General features: G+C 69.5%; 4 protein-coding genes across 4 annotated transcripts; 3 read left to right on the top strand and 1 right to left on the bottom strand.

Annotated features, from left to right (window-relative positions):
• Positions 1 to 1,905: 1,905 nt before the first annotated feature.
• On the top strand, positions 1,906 to 6,363 carry MATK (megakaryocyte-associated tyrosine kinase). The gene is made up of 12 exons (XM_086767164.1): positions 1,906 to 1,956; positions 2,136 to 2,249; positions 2,353 to 2,468; positions 2,784 to 3,003; positions 3,999 to 4,092; positions 4,173 to 4,238; positions 4,388 to 4,487; positions 4,577 to 4,661; positions 4,820 to 4,893; positions 4,992 to 5,187; positions 5,528 to 5,614; positions 5,737 to 6,363. The coding sequence occupies exons 1-12, from the start codon at positions 1,948 to 1,950 to the stop codon at positions 5,917 to 5,919; spliced, it is 1,344 nt and encodes a 447-aa protein (XP_086623290.1). The 5' UTR covers positions 1,906 to 1,947; the 3' UTR covers positions 5,920 to 6,363.
• An 812-nt stretch (positions 6,364 to 7,175) lies between these two features.
• Positions 7,176 to 9,064, top strand: LOC147597485 (complexin-3-like). The gene is made up of 3 exons (XM_086767386.1): positions 7,176 to 7,330; positions 8,265 to 8,352; positions 8,843 to 9,064. The coding sequence occupies exons 1-3, from the start codon at positions 7,176 to 7,178 to the stop codon at positions 9,062 to 9,064; spliced, it is 465 nt and encodes a 154-aa protein (XP_086623512.1).
• Positions 9,065 to 16,110: 7,046 nt separating this feature from the next.
• On the top strand, positions 16,111 to 18,144 carry RAX2 (retina and anterior neural fold homeobox 2). The gene is made up of 2 exons (XM_086767448.1): positions 16,111 to 16,353; positions 17,701 to 18,144. The coding sequence occupies exons 1-2, from the start codon at positions 16,111 to 16,113 to the stop codon at positions 18,142 to 18,144; spliced, it is 687 nt and encodes a 228-aa protein (XP_086623574.1).
• A 2,238-nt stretch (positions 18,145 to 20,382) lies between these two features.
• On the bottom strand, positions 20,383 to 27,176 carry LOC147597483 (mucosa-associated lymphoid tissue lymphoma translocation protein 1-like). Its single transcript, XM_086767338.1, has 17 exons — positions 27,161 to 27,176; positions 26,121 to 26,273; positions 25,796 to 25,962; positions 25,121 to 25,251; positions 24,872 to 25,025; positions 24,442 to 24,620; positions 24,225 to 24,321; positions 24,036 to 24,083; positions 23,907 to 23,942; positions 23,432 to 23,635; positions 23,138 to 23,315; positions 22,776 to 22,850; positions 22,224 to 22,351; positions 22,007 to 22,153; positions 21,600 to 21,757; positions 21,368 to 21,502; positions 20,383 to 21,288 (listed from the first exon to the last, which is right to left on the bottom strand). The coding sequence occupies exons 2-17, from the start codon at positions 26,255 to 26,257 to the stop codon at positions 21,034 to 21,036; spliced, it is 2,229 nt and encodes a 742-aa protein (XP_086623464.1). The 5' UTR covers positions 26,258 to 26,273; positions 27,161 to 27,176; the 3' UTR covers positions 20,383 to 21,033.
• Between the last annotated feature and the right edge of the window lie 761 nt (positions 27,177 to 27,937).

Raw genomic sequence — 27,937 nt, 5'->3', positions numbered from 1 at the left:
TCGGCTGTGGTGGCCGCACACTGGAAATGCGCCTGAGCCCTCCAGTTCAGGGCTGGGACTGCTCCAGCAAACCCCACCGTGTCTCTGTGCTTCTCACCCTCACTGCAAACTGATTTTTTAAAAGTGTAGAACAGCTCCAAAACAAAGAGGGGGCGAATATCTCCTCCCAGGCTTTCTGCCCGCACGTCCTTCTCGTGGGAGCGTTCCCTCTGGTGATGGGAACCGTGTGGACCAAGCCTCTCCCAGAACCAACTGCTGCTTTAGGACAAGGCGTGAGTGTCACCAGGCGGAGGGTGGTTCGCTGGCGGCTGGGTGGAGGCACTGGCCAGTCTCCAGCTCTGCCAGCAGCAGGCGTCCACGTGGGGATGCATGTCCGGCACTCCTGGTCCCACAGGGCAGGAGAGAAGCCAGGCCCGTGGGCACTCGGAATGGAGGATCCATCCCTTCCGAGCACCGGGGCAGGACTGACCACACAGTGGCTGCTTTTCACCGGAAATTGCTGTCCTGGAGCAGCAGAAGATGAAGGACCAACTGCTGGAGCCACTGTCGTCCTTTCCGACTCCGTCAGCAAGTCCCTCCTTGTCCCGCGGCAAGGGGCGCGGAGCAGAGCCTGTCCTTCAGCCCTGCGCCGTGAGGCCCTCGGCTGTGCTGGAAGTGAGCCGAGACGCACCCGGTCGTGTCACACTTTGGCTGTGCCCGCTGGGGAACGGGCACGGAGCGGCCGGCTTGCACCTGAAAGTCCAGCAGGACAACGGGGTGGCACAGCCGGGCCGCGGGACGAGGCTAGAGACGGCTCCTGGGACAGACAGCGCCGCTGCCTGCTGAGGTGAACCCCGAACAGCTGCAGTCGGCCCTGCTCCGGTTGTTGCTCTGGGTGGGGGCTGGCGGATGGCGCTCGCTGTCGTGGGGACGGGCTGGGTTCACCGCCGGCGACGCAGAGGAGTGACCGTGACTCACCTCCGAAAGAGGAATAGAGCAAAGGCTGTCATCTCTGCTCACGGCACTGCTGAGCCCCCACACCCCCCCGCCCGGCACAGTCACCGAGATGTCGTCTTGCTCTGGCTGGAAGTTTCCGGAGGCCGTCAGCGGGGTTTCCTGGGAGCCCCGCGTTGCCTGGGCCCGGCTCTCCCGTTCACTGAGCACTGAGAAAACCAGTGCAGGAATGAAACCGCCTTGCCGCTCCTCAGACATTTCTGGTCTTCTGAAGCTGGAGCTTCCCTGGCTGTTTCGAGGTCTCGGAAGCAGAGAGGAGCACCGAGCTGTTGGATAGCGTCACACCACCTGGTTCTCTGGGAGGAAGCAGCTTTGCCGACGTGGGACGTGGGCCTCTTTGGGCGGCGTCTTCGGCAAAGCTGAACGGCTCTGAGAAATCCCACCTTCCCTTGGAACAGGGAAAAACGCCTGCCGTGCCGGGGCAGAGACGTTTCAGCTGCAGCACGGATCTGGAGGCAGGGTGCTGAAATCCAAACAGAACTTCTGGAAGCCGTGACTTGAGTTTTGAGAGTGCGGTGGGTTTGGGGGTGATGCCGTGGTACGGGGACGCAGACCTGGTGCCCACTGCTCTCCAGCCCCGGTGCCCATTGGGCAGGATTTGCCCGCGGAGTCACCACTTCGGCCGCTGAAGGAACGAGTGATGGAACCCTCTGGGAAGCAGGGAGACGGGGCGGGGGCCAGGACAGTGGGTCCTGCTCCCGCCTGGGTTTGGGACAGGAGTGTCCCTGGGGTGCAGCGGCACGGGCAGGGTTTGTCACCTGCTCTGAGCCTTTTTCTCCGTCCCGTGGTGCAGGGCTGCCCCAGGTGATGGAGCTGCGCTGGCCAGAGGAGCCTGTGAGGACGGCAGCGGCGGCCTGGGACGGGCCGGCTCAGCCCCATCCCTCCACTGACCCCTCTGGTTTCTTCTCGCAGGCGGCAGAGGACAGGGAGTCCCTGATGCGCTGACGGCCAACCATGTCCGGGGTGAGCGGGGATGCCGGCGCTGCCAGCATCGGGGTGACGCGTCCCTCCAGGGCCACGGTGGGGTGCAGGGAGAGCCGTGCCCAGTGCCCCTTGTCCCCAATGTGGGCTTCAGAGGGTCCGTGGGGCTGGCCCCGGTGGCTGTGGGAGGCAGAGGGGGCAGCTCTCACTGTCCCCCGCAGAAACGCTGGCTCCCTGGGACACAGTGCGTCACCAAGCACGACCACACCAAGCCCAAGGCTCAGGAGCTGGCTTTCCGCAAGGGCGACATGGTCACCGTCATCGAGGCCGTGGAGGTGAGCCCGGGGGTGCTGGGGGACGGGACCCCAGTGCCATCAGCGGAGGCAGGCCCCCCACTCCCCCCCTTCTCCCCGTGCTCTCAGACCACCTCGTCCCTAGGGCAAGGGCTGGTACCGCGCCAGGCACAACGAGACAGGGCAGGAGGGGCTGCTGGCGGCCAGCGCGCTGCAGGAGCGCGGCGCCATCCGCATCGACCCCAAGCTCAGCCTCATGCCGTGAGTACAGCTGCGGGGGACGCGGGGGGACCAGCGGCACGGCTGAGCCCCCAGGAGCTGCGGCAGCAGATGGGTCTGGCATGTTTCCCCCCATTTGGGTGGGCAGCTGGGGGCAGAGCGGCTGTACCCTGACGGTGGAGGCTTTGCTGGGGCCAGCACCTGGCTTTCAAGACCCCCAGTTGTGCCCACGCGGCTTGGGTGGACCTCTGGGGGAGGGGTTTTATGCGATGGGGTCTACAAGGCTTCGGCGGGGGCTCTGCGCTGCCCATCCTGCTGCTGGCGGGGAGGGAGCCCGCTGGCACGTCCCTCTTGCAGCTGGTTCCACGGGAAGATCTCGGGGGTGGAGGCGGTGCAGGAGCTGCAGCCCCCCGAGGACGGGCTGTTCCTGGTGCGCGAGTCCGTGCGGCACCCCGGCGACTACGTGCTGTGCGTGAGCTTCGGCAGGGAGGTGATCCACTACCGTGTGCTGCACGAGGAGCACACACTCAGCATCGACAGCCAGCAGTACTTCTCCAACCTCATCGACATGATCGAGGTGAGCCGCCCCCTCCCCGGGCCACGCGCCCCACAGCGCTGGGTGGGGGGCGAGGGCCCTGCGGGGTCACAGGGCAGTGGCAGGCCCCTGTCCCCTTCTCCCGTGGTTTTCCCTGGATTTCATTACCCGCTGCAGTTCTCCATCCCTCCCAAAGGCTCAGTTTGGGGCGCGGCGGGTGCGGGACGCCCCAGGGACGTCCTCTGCCGTGAACCGGCCGTGCCGGCAGCGGCCCCGCGGCCCTGCCCACGTTTCCCCAGTCCCTGCTCCTCTGATGCTTCACGCAGCAGTGGGGTTTGGGGCATTTTGGAAAACAAAGATCCCGGCAGCCTCTGCCCCCCCAGACCCTGGAGGAAGCCCGAGGGCTGCTGAAGCTTTGGGGCGTTCTGCTGCGTTTCGCTCCCCTCCGAGCCCCCTCTGTCCCGCTGACCCTGGGGCTCCCAGGCCGCTCCATTTGCTCTCGCTCTTCCAGCGAGCTCTTCCTCACAGCCCTTCGCCCCGCCTGCCGCTGCTGGGGGGTGCGCTCCGATATATTTTCCTCATTTAGACACAACTTCTGCTTTTGGACGGGCCCTTTCCCCTTTCGGCTGCCCGGGCCCCGCTCTGTAACCCCGACAGCTGCCCTGGCACTTCCGCTCCCTGTCCCCTCGGTGTCCCCTCTGCAAAACGCCCACAGCTGCGGCAGCGCTCGCCAGGGCCGTGAACCCCACCAGCTGCCGTCCAGCCCACCGAGAGCATCCCGTATCGCCCGTGGTCTGTCGCGGGGTTCCCCGGCTGTGGCCGGAGGGTAGCAAGGCCCCACCCGGGCTGTGGGTGGCAGCGCGGGGGGAAATGCAACGTTTCGTGCTGCCCAAGCCAAAGGAGCTCTGGGCGTCACCAGGGTGGCGATGGTGGTGGGGTCCCATGCAGCATCCCGCAGCCATTCCCAGCTCCACGCCCCGAGCCCGGGGTGGGAGGCGGCACTGCCGCATCGGCTCCGTCTGTCCGTCCCTCGGCAGCACTACATGAAGGAGCAGGGAGCCATCTGCACCAAGCTGGTGAAGCCCAAACCGAAAAGCGGGATGAAGTCGGCTGAGGAGGAGTTGGCCAAAGGTACGGGGGTGGGGGGAGAGGGTTGTGGTCCGGGTTTCGGGAAGAAGGCCCCTGCTAACCTGCCTTGTGCCCGTGCCCAGCCGGCTGGCTGCTGAACCTGCAGCACCTCGCGCTGGGAGACCGCATCGGGCAGGGCGAGTTCGGAGGTAGGTGAGGAGACCGAGCTGGAGGTTCCCTGGCCTCCCCAAAAGGCACCCCCTGACGTCTGCTCCCCATCCCGTGGTGTGGGGGGGCTCAGCCTGTGGTGTGGGGGGCTGGGTGTGGGGCTGAGCCTGACCCCCGTGTCCCCTCCCAGACGTTCTGCAGGGTGAGTACATGGGGCAGAAGGTAGCCGTGAAGAACATCAAGTGCGACGTGACTGCCCAGGCCTTCCTGGCAGAAACGGCTGCCATGACGTGAGTGCCCTGTCGGGGCGTGCAGCCCACCCCTGCCCCGTGGCCCGGGGACGAGCAGGCACCCCTGACCCCGGTGCCCTCCATTTCAGGAAGGTGCGGCACAAAAACCTGGTCTGTCTGCTGGGCGTGATCCTGCACAATGGCCTCTACATCGTCATGGAGTTCATGAGCAAGGTGAGAGCGCCTGGCCGCTCCTTGGCCACCGGACCCATCGCCGCTCAGATGCAGGAACAAAATCCCTGGCTGGGGGCCGAGTTGGATGGGTGCCGGGCGCTGCAGCCCCCGTGGGAGGGGATCCTGTTGGTCCTCATGCCTTCCTCCTTCTCGGTCAGGGCAACCTGGTGAACTTCTTGCGCACGCGGGGCCGAGCGCTTGTCTCGACCCAGCAGCTCCTCCTGTTTGCTCTGTAAGTTCACCTCCCTCCCTCCGGGCTGGGGACCGGTGCTCTGCATCCCACATGGGACGCGCGGTGACTCTGCACTCTGCCTCGCTCGGCGGCGGCAGGGACGTGGCCCAGGGCATGGACTACCTGGAGTCCAAGAAGCTGGTGCACAGGGACCTGGCTGCCCGCAACATCCTCATCTCCGAGGAGAACGTGGCCAAAGTGAGTGACTTCGGCTTGGCCCGTGTCAACCCCAAGGGCAAGGACGGCACTCTGCTGCCGGTGAAGTGGACGGCCCCCGAGGCCCTGAAACACAACGTGAGCCATGGCGGACTGGGGGGCGTAATGGGGGCCTCCCGAACCAACTCACTCCCTTGGGTCCCCCCTGCTCGTCCCCCCTCTCGCCAACCCGTCCCTGCCCCGCGAGGCTTCTGGCACATCCAGCCCTGCATCTCTTGAAATTCGGGCTCTGTCCTGAGCGGCCCTGGCCGTGGCGTGTGGTGGGAATTGGGGCAGCTCCGGCGGGATGCGGCAGGAGGGACCCAGGGCCACGAGGGTGGTGGGAGGGAAGGGGGCGCTGGGGAGCTGGGGGTGGGGGGGACAGGGGCCCAGCGCGACCCCCACCCGGCTTCAGCCTCCGCTCCTCCCCCTGTTACAGAAATTCTCCTCCAAGTCGGATGTGTGGAGCTACGGGATCCTCCTGTGGGAAGTCTTCTCCTTCGGACGAGCGCCCTACCCCAAGCTGGTGAGCGCTGTGCCGGGGGATGCCACGGTCACAGCCCGCTGGATGGGGACATCCCGCTGTCCCCTGGCCAGGGCGAGCCCCCGGCCCCACGGGGATCCCAAATGGCTTCTCCATCCTGGCAGAGCCTGAAGGAGGTGACGGAGCTGCTGGAGCAGGGGTACCGCATGGAGCCCCCCGAGAGCTGCCCGCCTGCCGTCTACACCCTGATGAGGAGCTGCTGGGAGCTGGAGCCAGGCAAGCGCCCGTCCTTCAAGAAACTCACCGAGAAGCTGCAGAAGGAGCTGAAGCACCTGGGGGACGTTTAACCCCCGTCCCGCACCCAGGACCCACGGCCAGCCCCGCTCGGACCCACCACGGTTGGGAGCGGTGTGGCGAGGGGCGGCCGGGCAGCGGGGTGGCCCCCGTGAGACGGGGCAGCAGCTGGGGGGGGTCTCCCTTTCCCCAGCGCGCCCGAAAAGGAGGCAACGGCTTCCCTCCATCCCACCGCTCGGCCCAGAGACGGCTCCCACGGGAGAGCAGGCCCGAGGGGGGCCGTGCCCCGCGCGTCCCATGGTGGGTGCTGCGTGTGGGGTCCCTTCGAGCTGCCCCGGTGACAGGGGACAGGACGGGACATCTCCGCTCGCCGGAGGATGAAACCCCCGCCCGCCACGGCCCCGCTGCAGCCCCCCGGCCCTGCCTGGGGACGCTGGGCGCCGCCAGCTGAACCGCACGGATTTGGACGTTTTGATTAAACCAAAGAGATGAGTTCAGCGGCGTCTGTAAGCCTCGGGGCTCAAATTAGGCCTATCCCTCGCCTGCAGCCTGGCGAAGCTCGGGGAAAGGCGTGGGGGAGGCCCGGAGCCCCCCGCGCCAGCCCTGCCCCGCTCCCCTCGCGCTCGGTGCAGCTGGGGATTACTCTTTAATCAGAGGCTGTATGGGAATTGCTCGGTGTAGATTACGGGAGCGGGGTGCGGCCTTGGGCAGCGGGAAGCCCCCGGCTCCCAAGCAATCTCGACGTCTCGGCAGAGCCCAGATTAACGGGGGCACAGGGCCGCGCGCACGTGTGCGTGTTTGTGCGCATGCGTCCGCCCGCCGCCTTGCCGTCCATCCAGTCCTTGGACCCTCCGTTGGGTTTTTTCAGCTGATCCCCCTGCGTCTCCTCGGCACCAGCCTCTTGCACCTCCGCCCCCTCGTGCCGGTGCAGGTGGCGCTGGGTGCCCACGGTGCAGGGCTCCCCCCGCCAGGATGCGGCCCCGCGGGCGCAATGGGGGGGTCTTTCCGCCTCATCCAGGGTGTGCTGGGGCTCAACGGCTCCTTCCGCCTCCCCAGCGCCCCGGGGGGCAGCACCCCGCTGTCTCCGTGCACCGCCGTCCCCCTCCCAAGCACCCTTGGGTGCAGCGAGCGGCGCTGGAAGGTCTTTGCACCTCGGTGGCGGTGGCTTCCCCTCCTAATGCCTTAATCCGCCCCTGATCCCCCGCGCCCCTGGGGCAGCCGGTCCTGCTGACCTTGCAGGCGCTGGCCCCCGGCGAGGATCCGGTGGCTCCGGACACCGTGGGGCACGCGCTGCCGCAGCTGCCCACCCATGGCTGCCTTCTTCACCGCCGCCCTGAAGAGCTTCCGGGGGGGCGAGGAGGAGCCGCCCAAAGGGCCCCCCAAGGATGGCAAGGCGGCCACGCTGCCCAACGGCATGGCCCGCGAGGAGTTCGAGGAGTACCAGCAGCAGCTGCTGGAGGAGAAGTAAGGCTTCGCTGCGGCTGGGGGTCACCGGGGTCCCCCGTGGGCTGCGGGCTGCAGCCGGGGCGAGGCACAGAGGCAGAGCGGGTGCCCTGCGGCAGCACGGGAGGTCCCCGTGGGTGCTGGTGCGGGGCTGGGACAGCAGCTCAGCGCACCGCGTGTGACAAGGGACAAGGGTGTCAGTGCCCTGGGGCAGTGGGGGTCTGGTGCCAGCCGAGCACCCGTGGAGCTCCAGGGGCCAGCGTGGGATTGCGCTAAGGCCCCCCCTCCGCAGGCCCGGGCGCTGCGGGGACCCAGTGGCCCAGCATCCGGAAGCTGAGGGGCCGCAGGAGGAGCCAGTCCCTCCAGTGAGCACCTCTCTGCTGGGTGCTGGCCTGGAGGGGCAGGATGTGGCCCCTGGCCCCGCATCCCCGCTGCAACCCTCCTGCAGACCTCCGTGTCCTCTTCTCCTCCAGCCACGCTGCTGCTGGGGGGGACCAGGGCGGTGCTGGGGGGGACCAGGGCAATGTGGGGGGACCAAGGTGATGCTGGGGGGGACCAGGGCGGTGCTGGGGGGGACCAGGGCAATGTGGGGGGACCAAGGTGATGCTGGGGGGGACCAGGGCAATGCTGGGAGGACGAGGGTGATGCTGGGGGGGACCAGGGCGATGTGGGGGGACCAGGGCGCTGCTGGGGGGGACCAGGGCAATGTGGGGGGACCAAGGTGATGCTGGGGGGGACCAGGGCGGTGCTGGGAGGACCAGGGCGATGTGGGGGGACCAAGGTGATGCTGGGGGGGACCAGGGTGCTGTGGGAGGATGAGGGCGATGCTGGGGGGGGACCAAGGCAATGTGGGGGGACCAAGGCGATGCTGGGGGGGACCAGGGCGATGCGGGGGTGGGGTTCTGGCAGGGGGCTTGGCGAGGCGGGGGTGACAGCGCGGCGCCTGCTGCCGCAGGATCGAGCGGGACAAGGCCTTTGCGCAGCGGAAGGCGGGACGGGCCACCGTGCGGATGCACCTGCGGGACAAGTACCGCCTGGCCCAGGTAAGGCCCGGCCGCGGTGGGACCTCGGGGGTCTTTCCCGGAGCCCCCAGCCCCGGGCCAGCCCCAGGCCGCGGCCGCCGGCCCTCCCCCGGGCGGGAGGCGATTCCTGAAGAGGGCAGCAAACGGCTGCCTTCCGCCCCGCGCGTCCGCCCGGACCCGGCACCGCACGGGCCGGGCGCTCCCCGCATCGCCAGCGCCCCGCACCGCCCCCGGCCACCGCTCAGCCCGCCCCGCGGCTGCCGGGCGCCCGGCGCTGCCCACCGCCCCACGCCCGCTCCCACCGCCCCACGCCCTCCCCCACCGCCCCACGCCCGCTCCCACCGCCCCACGCCCCTTCCCACGGCCCCACGCCCGCTCCCACCGCCCCACGCCCCTTCCCACGGCCCCACGCCCGCTCCCACCGCCCCACGCCCTCCCCCACCGCCCCACGCCCGCTCCCACCGCCCCGACGCCCCTTCCCACCACCCCACGCCCACTCCCACCCTCGCAGGACGAGCGGGACGACGCTCAGGTGCACGTGGCGGGCGGCGCGGTGGAGCTGCCGCAGGAGCTGGCAGCCATGGTGCGCGACGAGGACGAGGAGGAGGAGAAGGATGGCGGCGCCGGGGCCTTCGCCTTCCTGACCAAGCTGCGGGACGTGGACCTGCCGGCGCTGCGGGAGCGCGCGCTGGGTGCCGCAGACGAGGTGAAGGGAAAGTGCGCCCTGATGTAGCGTTGCTGCCGGTGCGGGACACTGGCCACGTTGGGGCTCGGCCCCTGCCCTCCCCCCGCTGCCCCCCGGGAGCAATGGGATGCGGGTGCTCCCGGTGCTGTGACCTGGGTGGAGGTCCCAGTACACCCGCTGTGGGTGGGTTTTCCTCCCCAAAACCATTCCCTGTTGCTTTTCTGGGGTGCCGTGGGTGGGTGCTGGAATACAGGACACCTGGGTCCCCTCCAGCCATGCTGGCCCAGCCCCCCCGGCAGTGCCGCTGGTGTGAGCCCCCGGCCGGGGCGGGGGGTGGTCCCCAATGCTCCATCGCTCCCGGGAACCAGCGCTGGGCCCTTGCACACCGTTTGGCTCAATAAATGCAGTGTTTGCTGGCGCCAGCCTGTTCTGCCGGCTGTACCCCTTATCCGTGTGAACCCTGTCCTGGGCGGGGGGTGCCCCCGGGCCACCACCCAGCCCCTTACGCTCGGCCGCCGGATCCGTCCCCGCTCCTGCGCAGCCCCTCGGCACGGCCGACCACAGCGGGACCCGGTGTCCCCCCCGGGACATCCCTTGGGACCCCCACCTCCAGCCTTCCCCTGACAGCGCGGGCAGCGAGGGGGACCCTTCGGCCGGGACCAGGGTGCCCAGCTGCTCCTTGCCCCTTCGGAGACTCGCTCCCCGCTCCCGGGCGCTCGCAGCGGCGCTGGCTTAAATGCAGCCGCACCGGAAGGCTGGGGGCCGCCGAGATGGCTAATACCTGCCTATTTTAGCGAGGCCTAATCTGCCTGAGTCGCCTGTCCCCGGGGACTAAGCTAGCTGAACCCTTGCAAAACGCACCGGCCCCCGCCGCAGCGCCCCGCCGGAGCAGGAGCCGCTGGGGGAGTCACGCTGTGTCTGCATGAAAGAAAGGACGCGCTGAGCCCCCTCCGTCCTCCCCACGCTGGGGCCATCTGCTCCGGAAAGGCCTGTGGGGACGGCCCTGCCCCGGGCTGCCCGCGGCCGCGGGGCTGGGAAGGGGCGGCCGACTCCAGCGCAGGTGGGGTGGGAGCTGGGCCACGGAGCTCATCGCTGTCACAAGAGCTGCAGGTCTCAGCCCCCCCCGGCTGGCGCAGGCAGAGCTGCGGGAGCTCCACTGAGGAGCCCCCCGGGTGCACGAGGTGCTGTCCCCCACCCCGGCACCCACCCCTCAGGTCCCGGGCAAGGCGCTGGTGGCTGCAGGAGCTCCCCACGACAGGCAGACACGGCGGGGTGTGACGCTCGGGAGCCTTCTTGTGTTTGGCAGCCCCACTGGCCCTGCCGCCCTGCCGGCCCTGCCATCCCACCGTCCCTCCCATCCTCGTCACCGCTCCCCTCCCCGCTCTCCAGCCTTTCTGCAGAACTGGCAAAATCGCCCGTTCAGGCACAAAAATCCACCCGCGGTGCACGGGATGGGGCCATTCCCGTCCCCGGCCGGGTCCCCGATGGAGCGGCAGCAGCCGTGGCACCCAGCGAGCCATCCCGTCCCGCGTCCCCGCTGACCCAGGGCTGGGGCTCGATGCTGGGTGCCGGCTGCTGGGACGGTGGCACCGAGGTCCCCAGCGCGCCCCGTCACAGCAGGCTCCTCTGTCCCTGCTCCACACTGGGGCCCCCCTCAACAAGCAGCCAGGCTCCCAGTGCTCCCAGTGCTCCCAGTGGGGCTGCGCGGAGGCTCCCAGCGCCGGCCAGGATTCGGGTCAGGACCCTCCGCCAGGTCTCCTTGGCTAATCGTCCTGCCCCCCCCCCCCGCTCTCCCCACGCTGCCACCTGCCTCCCGCTCAGCACCCTTTTGGGTCACCCCTGCTGCCTCCCCGCCTGCCCAAGGCCTCTTAATGGACTAAAAAAGTGATAAATCCCCGGCCGAGCTGGTCACGTGAGGCCGGTGGCCCCCGGCCGCCCCCCGCCCCGACCCCCGCCTCCGGCCCCACCGCCCCGGTAAGCTGACGCAGCGTCTCTAAGCGTTAGCGGCTTTGCCCGCTAATAGGATTAGGGGGGTTTAAAACTGTCATTTGAGTGAACTAAACCCCCTGATACTCTGCATTGCACCTTCTTAACCAATTTGCCTTCAATTAGGGTAATTGGGAAACTAGCAAAGAAGTATAGCATTAATATTTTAAAGTGATGAAGCGATTACGAGCCTTGGACAAGGAAGCAAATCAATTTGCTATCTGCTCCTAAAAGGCAATTATAATCATTTGGCAAATAAGCCGCCGGCCTCCCCCCTGCGAGCCAACACCTTGAGGCGGGTGGCAGGGCCAGCGCCGCGCGGGCGATGCCGAACTCAGGCAGCCGGGCACCCCCGCTCCTAAATCCACCCCAGCGCCCCTGGGACCGGGGGTCCCAGCGTGGCAGCACCTTCCTGCGCCCGGAGTGGGGGACACGGCTGCTGCCCCCCGCCGCGGTGGCTGGCATGGGCACAGGCGCTGGGCGTGTGGAGGTGGCAGGCCCAGGCGCCCGTTTGCATCCCTGCGCCCAGGGGTGTCCCCAAAAAACCCCCCCCGGCAGCGCTGTGTGGTGTGTGTCCCCCCCCGGGACATGTCACACCATCCCCGGTGTGGGGGCAGCCTGTCCCCGGGGCGGTGGCACGCTGTCCCCCAAACAGCGTCACACCGTCCCCAGAGCGGTGTCAGACGGGGCAGGCGAAGCCGCGCGGCCCAGCCGGGAGGGACACGGCGACGGCATTGGTGCCCAAAGCGGGGCCACCTGTGGGGTCCCGCCGGCGGCGGCTCCGGTGGGGAGGACACGGACGTGCACGGGTCCAGCAGCCACCCGGCACGGGGTTGGGGGTGGGGGTCCAAAACTCCGCGCTGACATTTGCCATCCGAAAGGGGAACCGCAGCGCGGAGAGGAAGGGAGTGGGAGGAAGCCGAGACGCGGCCGGGGGCGGCAGCGTTCGCAGGTGGCAGGAAGAGGCTTTTGGGAGAAAGTAAAAGTGAGCGGAGAGAGAACAGGGCGAGACCCACCCGGCGGGACGGGGGTGTCCGCGCTGCACCGAGCACCCCCACCCGCAGCGCCCAGGACCCCCGGTGTGACGGTCCGTTGTCCTCTGGGCCAGGGTCTCCAGGGGGGCAGCTGGAGCGGGGAGGAGAGGGCTTCTGCCCCCCGGCCCAGATGCGTCTGCCCCACTCCCCCACGGCTGTGGGCAGCCCCCGGGGATGGTCCCCACGGCTGGACCCCCAGGCTCGGGGTGCGTAGCCCGCTCCCTACGCCCGGTCCCCGCGCCTGGACCCCAGCCCCGGAGCCCGCAGCAGGTCCCCACACTCAGCCCTCACGCAGGGCCCCGTGCCCGGTCCCAGTCCCCCCAGGCCGTCCCGTGGCCGGCGGTCACACCTGTCCCAGGCCGGGAGCCCGTGGGGGCCGCACGCGCGCCGTCACCACAGCCACCCCCAGGACTCGATTGGGGCGATGCCCCCCCACCCCGCCGAGGCCGGGGCACCCGCCCAGACCCCATCCCCATCCCAGAGCCCCCGCCAAGGCAACCCCCCCCCCATCGCCCCGGCCCCTCTGCACCGCGCCCCGCTCCTAATTCTCCGTGCTGGCCCGTAATGAGGGGATTACACGGCAAACTCCAGCAGGACGCCTTTGTGGGGAGACAATCCGAGTGGGGAAGGCAGCGGGGCTTTGTCCGCCCCCCCGGCCCGCGCTGGGGGGACATTTAGAGCAATTACTTGTCCAGAAAGTAACTGTCAATCATTCTTAAAGGGGAAGGCCTCCAATTAATAACCTCGTCCTAATCCTTTGGACTCATTTCCAATCTGCGGGGCCTCGGTGACATCTGCAACACTAAATAAAGATTCTCCCGGGCCTTAGCGCGGCGGTTCTGTGACAAATAAGAAGACTAGAGGCAACTTTGGCGGCCAAAGCTGCGAGATTGGCGCGGTTGAGCCGCTTGTTTGGTTCCCAGGCGGGACGGCCAAGTTAAATACTCCTGGAAGAGCCGAGCGGGCCCAGCAGGTAACGCCGTCCCGGTCCGGGTTGGGAGGGAGCGCGGGCGGAAGGCGCTGGTGAGGGGAGCGGGTGTCCCAGGCTGCGGCCGGGGGCCGGGGCGGGGGCTGGCATCCTTCCCTGGGGGCTCGGGAGCGGGTGCCCACAGCGTCGCTGGCGCCGACTTACGCCCGGGGCTGAGGGCAGGAGGCAGCCCCGCGCCCCATCCATGCCGGTGGCTGCACGCAGCCCACCCTGAGCGGCCCGAGCCCGGGCACCCACATCCTGGCACCAGGCCGGGTTCTCGAAGGCAAAAAACTGGCCCCCATGGAAAGCAGGGCCATCCCATCTGTGTCCCTGCTGCCGGGAGGCCGCTGGTCCTCGCTGATGCTCTGCTGCTTTCTGGCACCAGGGAAGCGGTTTGTTACCCGCTCCTACCACGGCTCAACGCCGTTCCTGCTGCCGTTGCGGTGTCTTTGACAGCAGGCACCCCCTGCCCCCAGCCGGCAGCCCCCACAGGAAAACCGCGGGGAAAACTGGGGGAAAAACCCCTCCCGAGGCTTCGGGTCCCCTGGGGTTCCCAGCACGGTTTTGAAACTTAAGGGCTTAAACCCCAAAACTGCAGCCGGGATGACGGCAGCAGCAGGAAAATGTCTCCCCGCCGCACCCGCTCAGCGCTGCCTGCTTTCAGGCAGGATTCCCAAAACGCCGGCGGCGAGGGCTCGGGGCTGCGGGGCCAGGCCCTGGGGGGCGAGGACCACGGGGTGGCCGGTGCCGATGTCCCCCAGCCCAGCCCAGCCCAGCCGGGGTCCCCTCTTCCGCGCCCAGGGCCGCCCACGGACCCGGCCGGGCTGAGGCGCAGCGGGGTGGGGGGCGTGGGACGGCCCAGCCCTCGCACCCCCCACCCCACCCCACCCCGCCCCACGGGGTCCGGTGCTGCCGCCCTGCTGCCGGGTCGCTCCCCTTGGTTATTTCGCCATTCTTCCCCTAGTTTCCGCTCCCACGCCAGGGTCTGCTCCGCTTCCCGGGGGGTTTGGGTGCCTTTGCCGTCAGCGTGGGGGCGATGGGGGCTGCCCTGGCCGTGACCTCCGTCACCGCGCTGTCTCCCTGTCCCCTGCCTCGTCTCCGCTCCCGCTTGCCCCATCTTGTCTCCAGCCCTCCCCAGTGCCCTGTCTCATCCCACCCCCCTTCCAGTGCCCAGCTCACCCCCCCATTGCCCCGGCGCCCCCTAATTCCGCCCCATTGCCCCAGCTCCCGCCCCTTCGCCCTGCGGGGCCGCGGGACGTGGCCGGGCCCTGGTGTGGTGCGGGGTCCCCGAGGGGTCCGCGTGCCAGGCGGGCGCTGCGGGGGCTCTGGGCGCTCACCCCCTCTCCCCTCTCCTCGCAGGTGCGGAGCTGCGCAAATGAGAAGCGGGTGAGTGAGAGCCGATGGTGGGGGGGACCCCGTCTCCTCGCCGCGTCCCCAGCCCCAGGACACGCCACGACGCTCGCATGGTGACAGCGGGGCCCCCGCTGCCCCCAGCACCCGCTCACTGCCGCCCCGGGGCGCCCCGGGGCGCAGCACCCAGCACCCCTGCCCCTCGAGACTGCGGCCCCCCTGCAGCAGTGGGGCTGGCCGGAGCCCCCGGGGGCTACGAGTCACCCCGTGAGGGGCCGTGGGGCGTCCTGGGGGGGGCCGGCAGCTCCCAAAGCCTCGCGCGCTGCACGCGCCGCACGCACAGCGCTGCACACGTAGGGCACGCGGGGCCTGGGCACGCACCGCGCACGCAGCGCCTGCCACGCACACAGCAAGCACCACACGCTGCACACGCCGCACACACAGCCCACATTACACGTGCTGCGGCCCGTGCGCTGCGTGCACCGCACACCCGGAGCGCGTGCTCTGAGAGCGGTGCAGGGGCGCCGGGGCCGGCACCGACAGATACCAGGCACAGCCCACGCGTGTTGGGCACACCTCACGCATGTTGGGCACACCCCACACGTGTTGGGCACACCTCACGCGTGTTGGGCACACCCTACACGTGTTGGGCACACCTCACGCATGTTGGGCACACCCCACACGTGTTGGGCACACTGCATATGCTCTACAGAGACACTGCACACCTGCACACGCGGCGTGCATGGCACGCAAAGGCACCGTACGCACCGCGCAGACACTGCACACGTGCTGCACGCCCCGCGTCCCCGGATACCGTGCACGGATTCACGCTGTGCCTCCACGTTGTGCACGCCCCGCACACGCTGCACGCCCCGCACTCCTTGCATGCGTGCTGAGCTGCGCGCACTGCACACGCACTGCACGTACCGCACACGCACCGCACGTACTGCACACAGGTGCCGCGCCCTGCACGCTGCAGACGCAAGCATGGCGTTGCGTGCGTGGCACACGCGGCACACGGACGCTGCGCCCGGGGCACCGTGCAGTGCACCCACACTCCCCAAATCAGCTTCCCTCTGCCCCCCTGCTTCCCGCTCCCAATTTTGGGGAATTTTCGCCGGTGGCCCGGGCGACGCAGCGCATTCTCTCTGGCAGTTGTGCCCCCGGATGGCGGCTCGCTGCCCCGCTGCCACGTTTGCCCGCATCCCCGCGGCAGAAAGGGACCCTTAATCCCCGGAAAATTCTGCGGGAAGATTTCAGACACGGGATGAAAAGCTTAAAGATGAAACGTTGCAAGGGTTGAAAATGCTTAGAAGAGTGGGGGGAAAAAAGTTATTAGCTGGGGACGGCATGGAGTCGCTCCGGCTGCACGTGGAGGCTGGCATGGGGTCCTGCAGCGGCTCAGGGCCGGACCCTCGGCCCGTGGGGAAGAGAGGGGAGCCCCTCAGGCCCCTCTGTGCCAGGGCGGAGTGGGGGTCGGATCGGGTCTCAGCAGCGGCGCAGGTGAAATTTGGCTTTGAGCTCTGGGCGGGCGCCTTGGCCTGGTCCCATCCCGGAGTGGAGCCGAGCGCGGGGCGCCTGCGGCGACGCCCCCCACGCCAGGATAACACTGCGGCGGGAGGGAGGGTACCCCATTCCCAGGATCACTCTGTCCATCCATCCACTCATCCGTCCGCCCCCGGCCCGCGGTCGCGTGGGGGGCCCGGCGTCCCCACACCCCGGCTGACCCACTCTCCCCCCCCGCAGGAGCCGCCATGTTCCTGAATAAGTGCGAGGGGGAGCTGGGCGAGCTGCGGAAGCCGGGGGACGGCGAGGGCACCCCGCCGGCCGCCGCCGAGGAGGAGCAGCCCAAGAAGAAGCACCGGCGGAACCGCACCACCTTCACCACCTACCAGCTGCACGAGCTGGAGCGCGCCTTTGAGAAGTCGCACTACCCCGACGTCTACAGCCGCGAGGAGCTGGCCATGAAGGTCAACCTGCCGGAGGTCCGCGTGCAGGTAGGGAGGGCGCCCCAGCACCCCGGACCCGTCCCCCGGGCAGTGGCAAAGGGACCCCCCCCCCCGGCGCTGGAGAGCTTTGCTCTGCTCCCAGCTCCGCCGCCTCACCCCGTACCTCAGTTTCCCCTCTGCTCGAGGCAGGGGGGGCACCTCCGCAGAGCCGGCTGCTTCTGCCAAAACTAGAGAGGAGATTTAGTTACCCCGGGAGGTCCCAGTTCAGCCCCTGTCCAAGACAACGCAGCCTTTTCCTGCAGCGGCCCAGCCTGTGGGGACACTGCCGAGCTCTGAGCAACGGCCAGAGCCGTGGGCTCATGAATCGCTTCGGTTGGGAGAGACCTTTAAGACCAAGCCCAACCGTTAACCTAACGCTGCCAGGTCCACCACTAATCCATGCCCTGAGCTCCACACCCACAGCTCTTTTGAACACCTCCGGGGATGGGGACCCCACCGCTCCCCTGGGCAGCCTGTTCCAGCGCTTTACAACCCTTTCAGTGAAGAAATTTTTCCTGATATCCAACCTAAACCTCCCCTGACACAGCTTGAGGCCATTTCCTCTCATCCCCTCACTCGTCACTTGGGAAGAGAGACCGACCCCCACCTCCCTCCAGCCTCCTCTCAGGCAGCTGTGGAGAGCGATGAGGGCTCCCCTCAGCCTCCTCTTCTCCAGACTGAACAGCCCCAGTTCCCTCAGCCGCTCCTCACGGGACTGGTGCAGCAGACCCCTCCCCAGCTCCGCTGCCCTTCTCCGGCTGTGAAGTTTGCACCAGCACGGCCCCATGTCCCACAGCAGCCCCGGGAGTGGTTCCCATCCCAGCCCAGCAGTCCCCCTTTGCTCCCCCTCGCATCGCGCACAGATGGCCTGTGCCCCGTGCTGCGGTGGCCTCTGGGGACACAGGGACCCGCGCTCCAACGGGTGGCTCGTGTGGGGCAAGACGTTGCCGCTGGCCTGGGCTCGCTGGTCCCTCTCTCTCCTGCTGGGTTTTGGTTGCGACCATGGCAGTTTTGCTTCCAAAAGCTTCTGCAGAGGGGCTTTTGAAGGCCAAACAAGATGATGCCGGGGGCCATAGGGGGGTTTGCGGTGCTGGGGTGCGCGTTCCCGTGGAGCAGCGAGGGCCGGGGCTGCGCGGTGACCTCTCACCTTCCGCACCTTGGAGATGCCCTCGGTCTCTGGGGTTTGCGGGAGAGGCGTGCGTGGGGTGCTGGGGATTGCTGGAGCCCCGTGGGGCACCCTGCGCGGGATGGGGTACCCCAAACGGGACATCCACCTCGTGGGGGGCACCCTGCACGGGGCACGCTGCGAGAGACCGGCCGGGTGCGGCGGGGCTCACCCCGGCTCTCACCTCGCAGGTCTGGTTCCAGAACCGACGGGCCAAGTGGCGGCGGCAGGAGAAGATGGAGGCCAGCTCTATGAAGCTCCACGACACCCCCGTGCTCTCCTTCAACCGGCCCCCCATGACCCCCAGTGTGGGGCCCATGAGCAACTCCCTCCCGCTCGACCCGTGGCTGACGTCCCCCATTTCCAGCGCCACCACGGTCCACAGCATCCCCGGCTTCATGGGAGCCCCCCAGGCCCTGCAGCCCCCCTACGGCGGGCACTCCTTCCTCAACGCTCCCCCACCCATGGCGCAGGGCATGCAGCCCATGGCCCCCGCGCCCTACCAGTGCGGCACCACCTTTGTGGACAAGTTCCCGCTGGAGGAGGTGGACCAGCGGAGCTCCAGCATCGCCTCGCTCCGCATGAAAGCCAAGGAGCACATCCAGACCATCGACAAGACCTGGCAGCCCATTTGATGAACGCTCCCCTATGGCTGCGCCGGCCCGGGCTCCTGCCCCACCTCGGTGTCGGCTGGGCCCCGGGGCGGGCGAGGGGGCGACGGTGGGATGCTCAGCGGGACCGAACCCTGCCCCTCGCTGAGCCGGCACCGTCGGTGGCAGGGGTGCGAGCCGGGGCGCCAGCGAGACCCCGCTGTGGGAGAGCACCCCGGCAGCCGCCCGCGGCCCCTCTGCCTTGCCGAGGCGCCGGCCCGGGTGCCCGAGGCCCAGGCATCGGACCACGCCAGCGGGGCACCCACCGGCCCTGGGGACACCTCCTCTCCCTGTGCCCCTTCCCCTTCCCATTATTATTAATTTTTTTTTTTAATGCTGCAGACTTAACAAAACCGGACAGGAAAGCTCTAGTTTCGCAGGGAGTACTTGGGGGGATGCTTTTAGCCGCGGCGGGGCGCGATGCCGGTTGTGCCGGTGGGTGCATCGGCGCTGAGCAGATGGTTGTATCGTGAGTAAAGAGATGAGCCGAACGGCTGCCGCGTGTGAAGTCGGGCGCCACGGGGGCCCTGCCCCTCGTGCTCCTCGTTAGCGGTGCCGCCCGTGAACCCTCCGCCGGGAAGGGGCTTCCCGGGGACTGCAGGAGCATCGGTCCCAGGGATCCCTCCTGCCCTGCTCCGTCAGGCAGGGCTGGGGCCGGATCCGGGCACGGGTGACCGAATCCGCCCCGGCTGCAGCCTAGGACCGGCTTTGTGCCGCGCCACAGCCTCGTCCTCGTCCTTGGTGGCCTGTCAGGGGGCATCTGCTCGGCGTCGCTCGGGGGCTGCGCCTGCTGCCCACCTGCCCTAATTGCTCCCCAGCGGTGCCCGCCCGGCCACATGTTGGTGGCCCAAAGCTGCCGTCACCGCGCCGGCGGGAGGGCGGGCGGCAGCGAGACCCCCGCGGCCCCCGGCCGGCGCTGGCAGGAGGAGGGGGATCCCCGCAGCGGGGGACAGCGGGGTGCCGCAGGGCTGGTTGACCCCATCTGCGGTCCCTGCCAGGCGGGAGCAGGGTGCCGTGTCCCTGCCGTCACTGGCACAGCTCTGCGGCCCAGGGGGGACCCAGCCTGCCCACCCGCGGGGCTCGGGGCATGGCCAGCGTCTCTGGCACCCTTATGATGGCGGCGAGGCCTGCGCGGCCCCGGCAGAGACGGCTGAGCCCGCGGTGGGTTTGGGGTGCTGGAGCACAGCCCCGACAGCGCGGGACGAGGGCTCAGTCCTCGGCCAGCGGGTGCCCCGGGGGTGTCCTGGGGTGTCCTGGGGTGCTGCTGGTCCCTGGGGAAGCGAGGCAGGCACTGACCTTCCCCCCACCAAAATGAGATGTTTCCCCAGAAAATTTTCCTGCTTCCGACCCGACGACAGCCACAACCCGTCCCCACCGTGTCCCCGTGTCCCCGCACGGGCCGGACCCCCTCAGTGCCAGCCCGGCTGCAGCCCCCCCACCCTGGGGGAGTCTCACCCCAATCCAACAGCCCAGGGCCAGACTCGGAGGTCCCCCCGGCCCCGGGGTCAGGCGGGATCGGCCGAGATGCCACTGGGCCAGGCGAGGCGCTGACCCCGGCGAGACCCTTCTCCTTGTCCCCGGTCTCCCGGCTGCTGCTGCTCATCTGCTTCGTTAGTGACAATTAAACCTCTAACAAACCATTAAACGCATAATCGATGCTCCCCCGGCTCCCCAGCCCGGCTAATGGGGCGAGGCCGCGGCGCAGAGGCCCCGGCAGAGGCCTGCTCGGCCGGGGAGATAATGAAGCAACGGCCGCGGAAGTAATGGGGTTTGATCCGGGGGCTGGGACGCGCTCAATGGGGGCTGCGCCGTTCGCATGACATAATGGCCAAGGCTGGCGCCAGCGCGGGGCACCCCTCGGCCTCCCAAGTGCCAACAAAAGCCGGCTGGCGCGGAGAGCGGGGGGCGCGGCACCCCCCCCGGCCCGTTTGATCGGAGCCTAATTGGGGCGAGGATGCTCCCCCACCCCCCCCCCCCAATCTTGCAACCGCCACCCAAAAGCGAGGGCACGGGGAGGCGCCGGGATGAGGCTGCGTCTCCCTGCGGTTGGGGCGTTATGCAAATTATCCAAATGAGCTAATTTGGATACCGGAGCGCCCCAGGGCACCGCGACGGGGGTGTCAGGGCACCCTTGAGGAGGGGTCGGTCACGTAGCGCGGGGACGGGCAGTGTTCCGGCCCAAACCCACGCCGCGCAAACGCGGGAGCACCGCAGGAGCCTCGAGCCGCCTGCCCTTCCCGCTTTATTGCTGCTTCCGCGCGCGAGAGCCAGCGGAGCGCGCCCCATGGCACTGCGGGCACCGGCACGCGGAGCCACGGTTGGGAACAACCCCAGCAACAAAGCATTGCCCCCCACCTGGATCCCAATCGCTGCCTGGACAGGGCCAGCACAGAACTGGGTGCTACTGGGAGCACTGGGAGGCTCTCCCAGCCCCTCACGGCAGAGCAGGAGCCCTCCCGCTCCCACTCCCTCTAATCCCCTCCCGCGGGATTTGCCCCCTAATCTGCTTATTTCTATTTCTCCCAGGCCTGAACAAGCCCAGCGCTGCCCCGGCGCGACGCCTCGCGCCAGCTGAGCCGGGGGCTCTGGGCACCCGGCCCCCCGCGCTCCAGCCGTGTCCCAGCGCCTGGGGCTGGCACTGTCCCGGGACATGGGGCTGCTGCTGCCGTGCCAGGGGACGTGGGGCAGCGCTGAGCTGCAGGCCCCCGTGCCAGGGGTCCCAGCCGTGCCGCGCAGCGCGTCCCGCACCCCCTGCCACGGGCCAGAACGGGGCTCACGCCCTGCCCGCTCCCACCCACGCCATCCCCCAGCCCCCCAGCAGGACAGACGTGGCGCCGGGGTCCGCGGTGACACGGGGGTGGCCGCACTACCCCTCTACAGGGCATGGGAGCCAGGGAGCTCAGGGCTCAGGTTCTCCTCGGGGCTGTTGACCCAGGAGCTTCCCGTCGCCCCCCAGCTGCCGGGGGGGGACGCGGAGAGGGGGCTGCTGGGCGGCGAGGGGGAGGCCGCCAGCCGCAGGTTGAGCTTGGCGATGAGCGGCTTCCCCACGCTGACGGCACGCCGCTCCTCCACGAAGTCGTCCATGCCGCGGTAGCGGTACTGCAGGCAGACGGTGAACGCCAGCTCCTGCTGCGAGGGCACCGGCAGCGTGGGCATGCGTCCCGGGCCGCGGCCGCCCGCCCGGCCCCCCGCCCGCCGCCGCTCTTACCCGCAGTTTCTGCAAGCCGCAGAGCCGGCTGTAGAGGCAGCAGGAGGGGCAGCCAGGGCTCCAGGCGGGCGCCAGCGGGCTGCCCACCTCCTCCGGGCTCTGCTTGTTGGTGCACTTGAGGTCCACGTCCAGCTCCTGCCACGCACGGCGCCCAGCCGTGAGAGCTGCCGCGGCTCCCCCCAGCCCGTTCCCCGGCATCGCCCCGGCGCGGGTGTCGCCAACGCGCCCCCACCTCGGGTATGTCGGTGAGCTTGGCCTCACAGCTGGCGACATCCGCGGGGGCGGCCACCACGCGGGTGTAGATGATCATGATGTTGGAGAACTCGGCGGCGAAGCCCAGCTGGACGGTGACGCCGCAGTCGAAGCGGAGGTGCCGGCTCTCCGGCAGGACTGAGCGGGGGGACAGCGGGCGCGGGGCTGGGACCTACGGGCGCTTGGGGCCGGGGCTGCACCCGTGGGTGGGGTGACCGCTGGGGTCACCGACACAACATTCCTGCCATGGCCAGCAGCTCTGTGCCGGCCATTTCTCTCCTCCACGGTGGGAGAAACCTGGCAGGTGCTGCCCACTACCTCTCCCCGTGGCTCAGGGCCGACCCCTCCGCCGGGGGCGGCTCCAGACCGTGCGGCCGGGACCCTCACCGTGAGCCTTGGCCCACTGCAGGTTCCTGGCGGAGGACTCGTCGTGGCCCGGGGGGCGGATGGGGTCCGTCAGGGCGCGTCTCTCCGACAGGTTGCTGTGCAGCTCCAGCGCCTGCCGGCCCCGCGTGATCTCCAGCGTGCCCATGTCTGTGGGGCGCGGAGGGGGTCGGCGGGGGCCGGTGGGGGGGGTCGCCGCCCCCCGCTGCTCCCCACTCACCCTCGGCCACCTTGTCTAGCAGCACCGTGATCTTCTCGTCCTCCAGCAGCCAGCGCTTGAGGAAGGTGACGAAGACGCCGTTGGAGAGCTCACCCTGGCTCAGCTCGTAGGCTTCGGCATCCGCGCACCTGCGGGGACGGGGCAGCAGTGGGCTGCGTGGTGGGCTGCGTGGTGGGCTGCGTCACTCCCCTGGGAATCGGCCCCGCTGGGGTGACAGCCCTGGGGAAGCCAGAGCCGGGCACCCACGGCTCTGCCTGCTCCCAGCCACTGTGCCGGGCCCTGGATGCATAAAACATTGCCATCCCAAATCCCTGTCCCCCGGGAGAGCCTGGGGGTTCATCCCCTCAGGCGCCCGAAGCCCAGCAGCGCCGTGGGCGTCTCCCTGCCCTGGGTGCCGCTGCTCGCCCGCCGCCTCCAGCATCGACCGGAGGGAGCGACGCTGCCGATACCGGGGGGGGGAACACGCGGTGCAAACGGGGCCAAGCCCCTGTCCCGCCCCATGCCAGGGAGGGACGCTCGGCCCCGCTGCTGGGTGGTGGGGAGGGGACCCACGTGGCGTAGCCGAAGACGATGTTGGCCGTGACCTGCAGCGTGCCCACCTGCGGGATGACGTCGTCGTTGAGGTTCCTGCGAGAGAAGAGTCGCTGGGCAGAGCGGGACCTGCTGCCCCCCCCCAAACCCACCCCAAGGCACCCCAGGGCCTGCCCCGGGCCCCTCTGCCCACCCATCGTGGCGCTCGCCAGCTCAGTCGGGGCGGTCATGCTCTGGGGCACCCAGACAAAGCCAAAGGGTTTGCATGGGACCCCCAGGACGCCGCGCTGCGCTCCCCTGGAAACCGGCACCCCCGGCATCCCTGCGCCGGGACGTCCCGGCGTGGCAGCCTGTCCCCAGGCTGGTGGCCGGGGCCAGGTCACCTCTTGCGGCACATGTCGAGCAGGAAGATGTTGAGGCCGGTGTGGCGCTGCTGCATGCTCCGCAGCACGCGCTGCACGCACAGGCAGTGCGCCGAGGTGTAGGAGCTGGGAGCATCAATGGGCACCATGAAGCTGTTGCCAAAATTTTCGTAGCCGTGCCCGGCATAGTAGAGCAAACCTGTCAGAGACAGGCAGAGCGGGTGACGTCCCTTGGCCTGCTGGGGCCCGCTTCTTGCCCGGCCTCTCCCCAGGACCCCGCCGGCACAAAACCACACGGCTCCCCCCCCGCCGCACCGTAGACGCCCTTGTCGAGGAGGAGGAGGAACTCATTGACTGCCATCTGCATCTCGTCCCTGCGCAGGTCCAGCAGCGACACCACCTTGAAGTCGAGCTGGCGGAGGAGCGCGGCGAGGGCATGCACGTCCACCATGGGCGCCTTCAGCTGCTTGTGGTGCAGGTAGTGCATGTTGCCGATCAGCAGGGCCACTTTGTCGGTAGCTGCCGGGATGGGAGGGACAGGCGCTGGGGACGGAGCGGGACGCGGGACGCTCCCGCTGTCCCCGCTGCCTTCAGCCCGCGGAGGTGACACACTGTTGTGGCCGCTGTCACCGTTCCCGGGGTGCTGGGGTGCCCAGCGGCGTCCCCGCCTCGCCGCTCCGCTCTCCCCAGCGTGCTGCACCCCCAGCGGGGCCTTGCGGGGTGACACTGGTGACACTGGAGAGAGCCACAGCCCCACGGGGCCACCAGCCCCTCCCGGGCAGGCTCTTACCGTACAGCTGGCCAGGGCCGCCGTGCTCCGGGGAGCCTGCAAAGGGAGAAACGCCGTGCCAGCGCACCGCGGTGCCTGTGGAGCATGCCGGGCAGAGCCGGGGGACCTGCTCACGCTGCCCACACCTACCGCCATCCCCCTCCGGCCAGGAGCCTCCGGAGGCAAAGAGCCGGGGGCCTGCGGCAAAGGGGGAGTCAGGGAGCCCTGTGCGCGGCAGCACCCCCAGCACGGGCTGGAGCCCCCCGAAACCGTGCGGCAGCCATGGGACGGCTTTATGGGGGACAGGGCAGAGCCCCACATAGGGTGAGGGGCCCTCACCGATCTCCACGTCCACCTCCCGGCTCCACAGCTCATGGAACAGGTTGAACACACGGCAGGAGTAGCTGCCCCGCTCGGCCGTCGTCGCAAGTTTCACCTGCCGGCAGGACGGAGCAGGCGGCTGGGGCGCCATGCTGGGCCGTGCCAGGCCGCGCCGTGCCACGCTGTGCCGGGCAGTGCTGTGCCACACTGTGCCGCACCAAGGGTCCCGCCATACCTGGAGCTGTGGCGCTTGCGCACCCTCCACGGGGCGCCGGTTCCTGAACCACTGGTACTGGGGTGGGGGATTGCCGACGGCCCTGCACTCCAGCGCCAGCGTGTCCCCCTCGGCCAGGCGGCACGGCTGTGGCTGCCGCAGGATCTGCAGCCCTGCCATGGCCGGGCAGTAACCGCCGGCTGGGGAGGGGACAGGGCGACAGATCCGGCACCCGGCCGCGGCAGGGCTCCGCAGTCCCTCACCCTCGGCGCCACAAGCCAGTGGGCGCACGGGGCGCTCGGCTCCTCCACGCGTGCCGTCGCCCCAGCGAGCCCAGGGACGCTGGCAGCTGAGCCAGGGCGCGACCCGGCGGGCGACGCCCTCGCAGGAGCCGCCCCAGCCCCGACGGGGTGAGCCCCCCACAGCCCGGGACGCCGATCTCGGGGCCCACCTGAGCTGGGGCTGCTGGCCCTCTCCACGCGGACGTGGGCCCACCTGGAGAAGGCGAAGGTGGCCCCGCAGTTCACCCGGCAGATGTACCACTGGGCCTGGCCCGGTGGGGCGGCCGTGTCGACCTCCAGCTCCGGGGCCGTGGCGCCGGGCACCTGCGAGGCAGGAGAGGGCCAAGGCGTCGGGGGCTCCCTCGCCGCGACGGAGACGGAGCCCAGGGTCCATCTCGGGGCAGCATGCGGGCCCTCACCTCCTGCCTCCCGCAGAACCACTGGTACACCAGCCCCGGCGGGCCGGCCGCCCAGCAGGACAGGGTCACCCGCGTCCCCTCTGGCACCACCTGCGATTCCGGCTGCACGGTGATGTAGATCATGTCCTGGACTGCGGGAGTGGAGAAACCAGCCTGGGCTGGCTGAGGCCCCTGTCCACCACACCCAGTCCATCCCGTCCCACCATCGTACCCTGTCCACGTCTGCACACAGCAGCCTGTCATCTCCCATCCCACCCCGTCCTGTCCCAACTGTCTCATCCTACCTTGTCCCATTCAGTGCTGTCCCACTTACCTCACCCCCATCCCACCTGACCCACCCCACCCTGTTCCATCTCTTCTTTTCCCACTAAAACCCATCCAATCCTGCCCCACCCCATCCCACCTGGTCCCATCACAGCCTGTCCCACCACATCCCATTGCCTACCCCCACCATGCCATCACACCACAACCCATCCTATCTCACCCTACTGCGTCCGTCCCGTCCCATCCCATCACATCCCGTCCCGTCCCGTCCCGTCCCATCCCGTCCCATCCCATCCCATCCCATCCCACAGCAAGACCACCAGGAAGAGCTGCTCCTCGTCTCCCCCCGCTTTCATTCTGCTGAGGCTGTCCCCCAGTGCCCCTCTCTGGGACCTCGCTGCCCGTCCCTACCGGCGCCGACGAGGACCTGGCAGGCCTGCGCGTGCCCCATCCTCTCCAGGCAGCCCAGCAGGTACTTGAGGGTGCAGTCGCGCTCAGCCAGGAGCTGCAGGAGGCACTGCGTGGGGCTGCCGCGGGGCTCCAGCACCTTCAGCGAGCACATCTCCAGCTCCTCCGCGCTGCAAGGCGCCCGCGGCGCTCAGCACCACAGCCCAACTCCCACCCGGGGAGGACGGGGACCCACGCGCCCCTCACTCAGCCCACGGCAGGGCTGTGCCCACGGGCTTTTTGTCATCCGGTGGGGCACGGGCCCCCACCGATGCTCCCCCGTCCCTACCTGCACTTGAAGCGTTTCTCCACGCCGGCCACCTCGGCCAGCCTGCGCCAGCCGCGGCCGGTGTTATCCAGGAGCTCGCAGAGCCGGGCCACCACCTCCTCAGCCAGCGAGCTGATGGGCATGCTCCAGTCCCCCATCCCGTCCCACGCCTGCCTGGGGATGCGGAGGGGACGCGTCGGCACTGGGCGACGGGGTGACAGGTGCCTGCACCCCACGGGACACCGCCGGGCGCTGCTCCTGCCGGGTACCGGGTGCCACGGGGGGAACAGCACCAGCGGGAGTTCGCTGGCGTTGGGTCAGTTCCCACGGGACCCCGGGGCGGTTCGGCCTCCCCAGGAGGTGCCGGGAGCTGGCCGGGCAGCGCTGCTGGATCCGGTCGCGGGCAGCCAGCCAGGAGCGCCACAAGTTCCCCACCGCGCCCAGGGGACGAGAGCCGTGACAGCGGCACAGGGGACCCCACTCACCCCGCTCCGTGCGGGCTGGCCCCAGGACAGGGACCGACAAACCGGAAAGAGCGGGTGTCCCCTGTCCCCTTCCCCATCCCTCTGGGGGGACGCGGAGAATGGGGCCCATCACGGAGAGCCGAGCCCGGAGACCCTTCTCCTGGCAGAGACCCCGGTGGGTCGGCAGCAGGCCCCTCACCGTCACCGGGCCCCCGCCCCACGGCTCGGAAGCCAGCAGGAGCCCGCGGGGGAGTCAGGGGAGGGGACACGGGGGTCCTGGGATCCTGGGGTCAAGGCTTCGCCGCGAGCAGAGCGTGGCACAAACCACCCGGGACGGGGCAGCGCCCAGGGACGGGCTCCTTCCTCCTCCCGGGGTCCCGGCCCCCCAACCCACCCCAGGCGGGTGCTTGTCTCCAGCACCAGCCACCCGCAGCGGCTGGGTGACACCCGCCCGAGCAGGGGGGCTCCAAGGCGGGGAGCAGGGTCTCGGGTGCCACCTCTGCCCCCCCCTGCTGCTGGATTTGGGGGCCTGGACATATTTGGGGTGGCGAGGGGAGAGCAAGCTGCAGGGTGGGCGCGGCAGGGACGTGCACTCACCGCTGGGACGGCCCGGCCTGCGCCCGCCGCTGCAACAGCGCGCCGAGCCTCGCACAGAGGAAATGAGGGTTCAGCCCAAAATCTGCCCCAGCCCCCCCCCCGCGCCACGGCACGGCACTTCTGCTTTCCTCCGTCGCTTCCTGCGCTGCGGCGCCGCAGCTGCCAGCCTGACCCCCGCAGCCCCCCGGGAGCGGGCACGGTCCCCCCCCAGCCGCAGGGCGTGGGGCAGCACCGAGGGGCAGGGGACGCCGCTGGGCTCTGCCAGGCTGCAGCCGCTCGGAACACGCGGGGACGGGGGGCAGCGAGACCCCCGCGCTGCGGGGAGGGCTCTGCCCCCACTGCACAGCCCAGCCAAGCCGGGACCCCAGCACTGCCGTCGCCCTGCGGCTGCAGGAGGAAGCGAGAGCACAGCGCGGGGGTGGCACGGCGCAGGGGCGCAGGGGTGGTATGGCACAGGGGCATGGGGGTGGCGCAGGGGCACAGGGGTGGCACGGCGCAAGGGCACGGGGTCGCCGTGTCCCCCCCTCACCTCGCCCACAGCCCCTGCAGCACCACCAGCACCTGGCCCCGTCCTCCTGCCCTGCAGCGCAGGCTGCTTGGCCCCCAGAGCCCCCCCAGGGAACACGGCGACGCCAGCGGGGCCATCCCCACCCCAAACTGCCCTGCGGGGCCCTCAGGCCCGGCCGTTGCAGCGGCAACCGGGACAGAGCAGGGAGCAGGACCCATTTGGCGGCGCAGGCTCCCGCTACGAGCGAAAAAATGTGCTTCTGCTTTAGG

The sequence above is a fragment of the Chlamydotis macqueenii genome, chromosome 26, assembly GCF_036417535.1.
Source record: "Chlamydotis macqueenii isolate bChlMac1 chromosome 26, bChlMac1.mat, whole genome shotgun sequence".
Classification (NCBI taxonomy): domain Eukaryota; kingdom Metazoa; phylum Chordata; class Aves; order Otidiformes; family Otididae; genus Chlamydotis; species Chlamydotis macqueenii.
The sequence above is the reverse complement of the archived record's forward strand: the minus strand, read 5'-3'. Positions and strand labels throughout refer to the sequence as shown.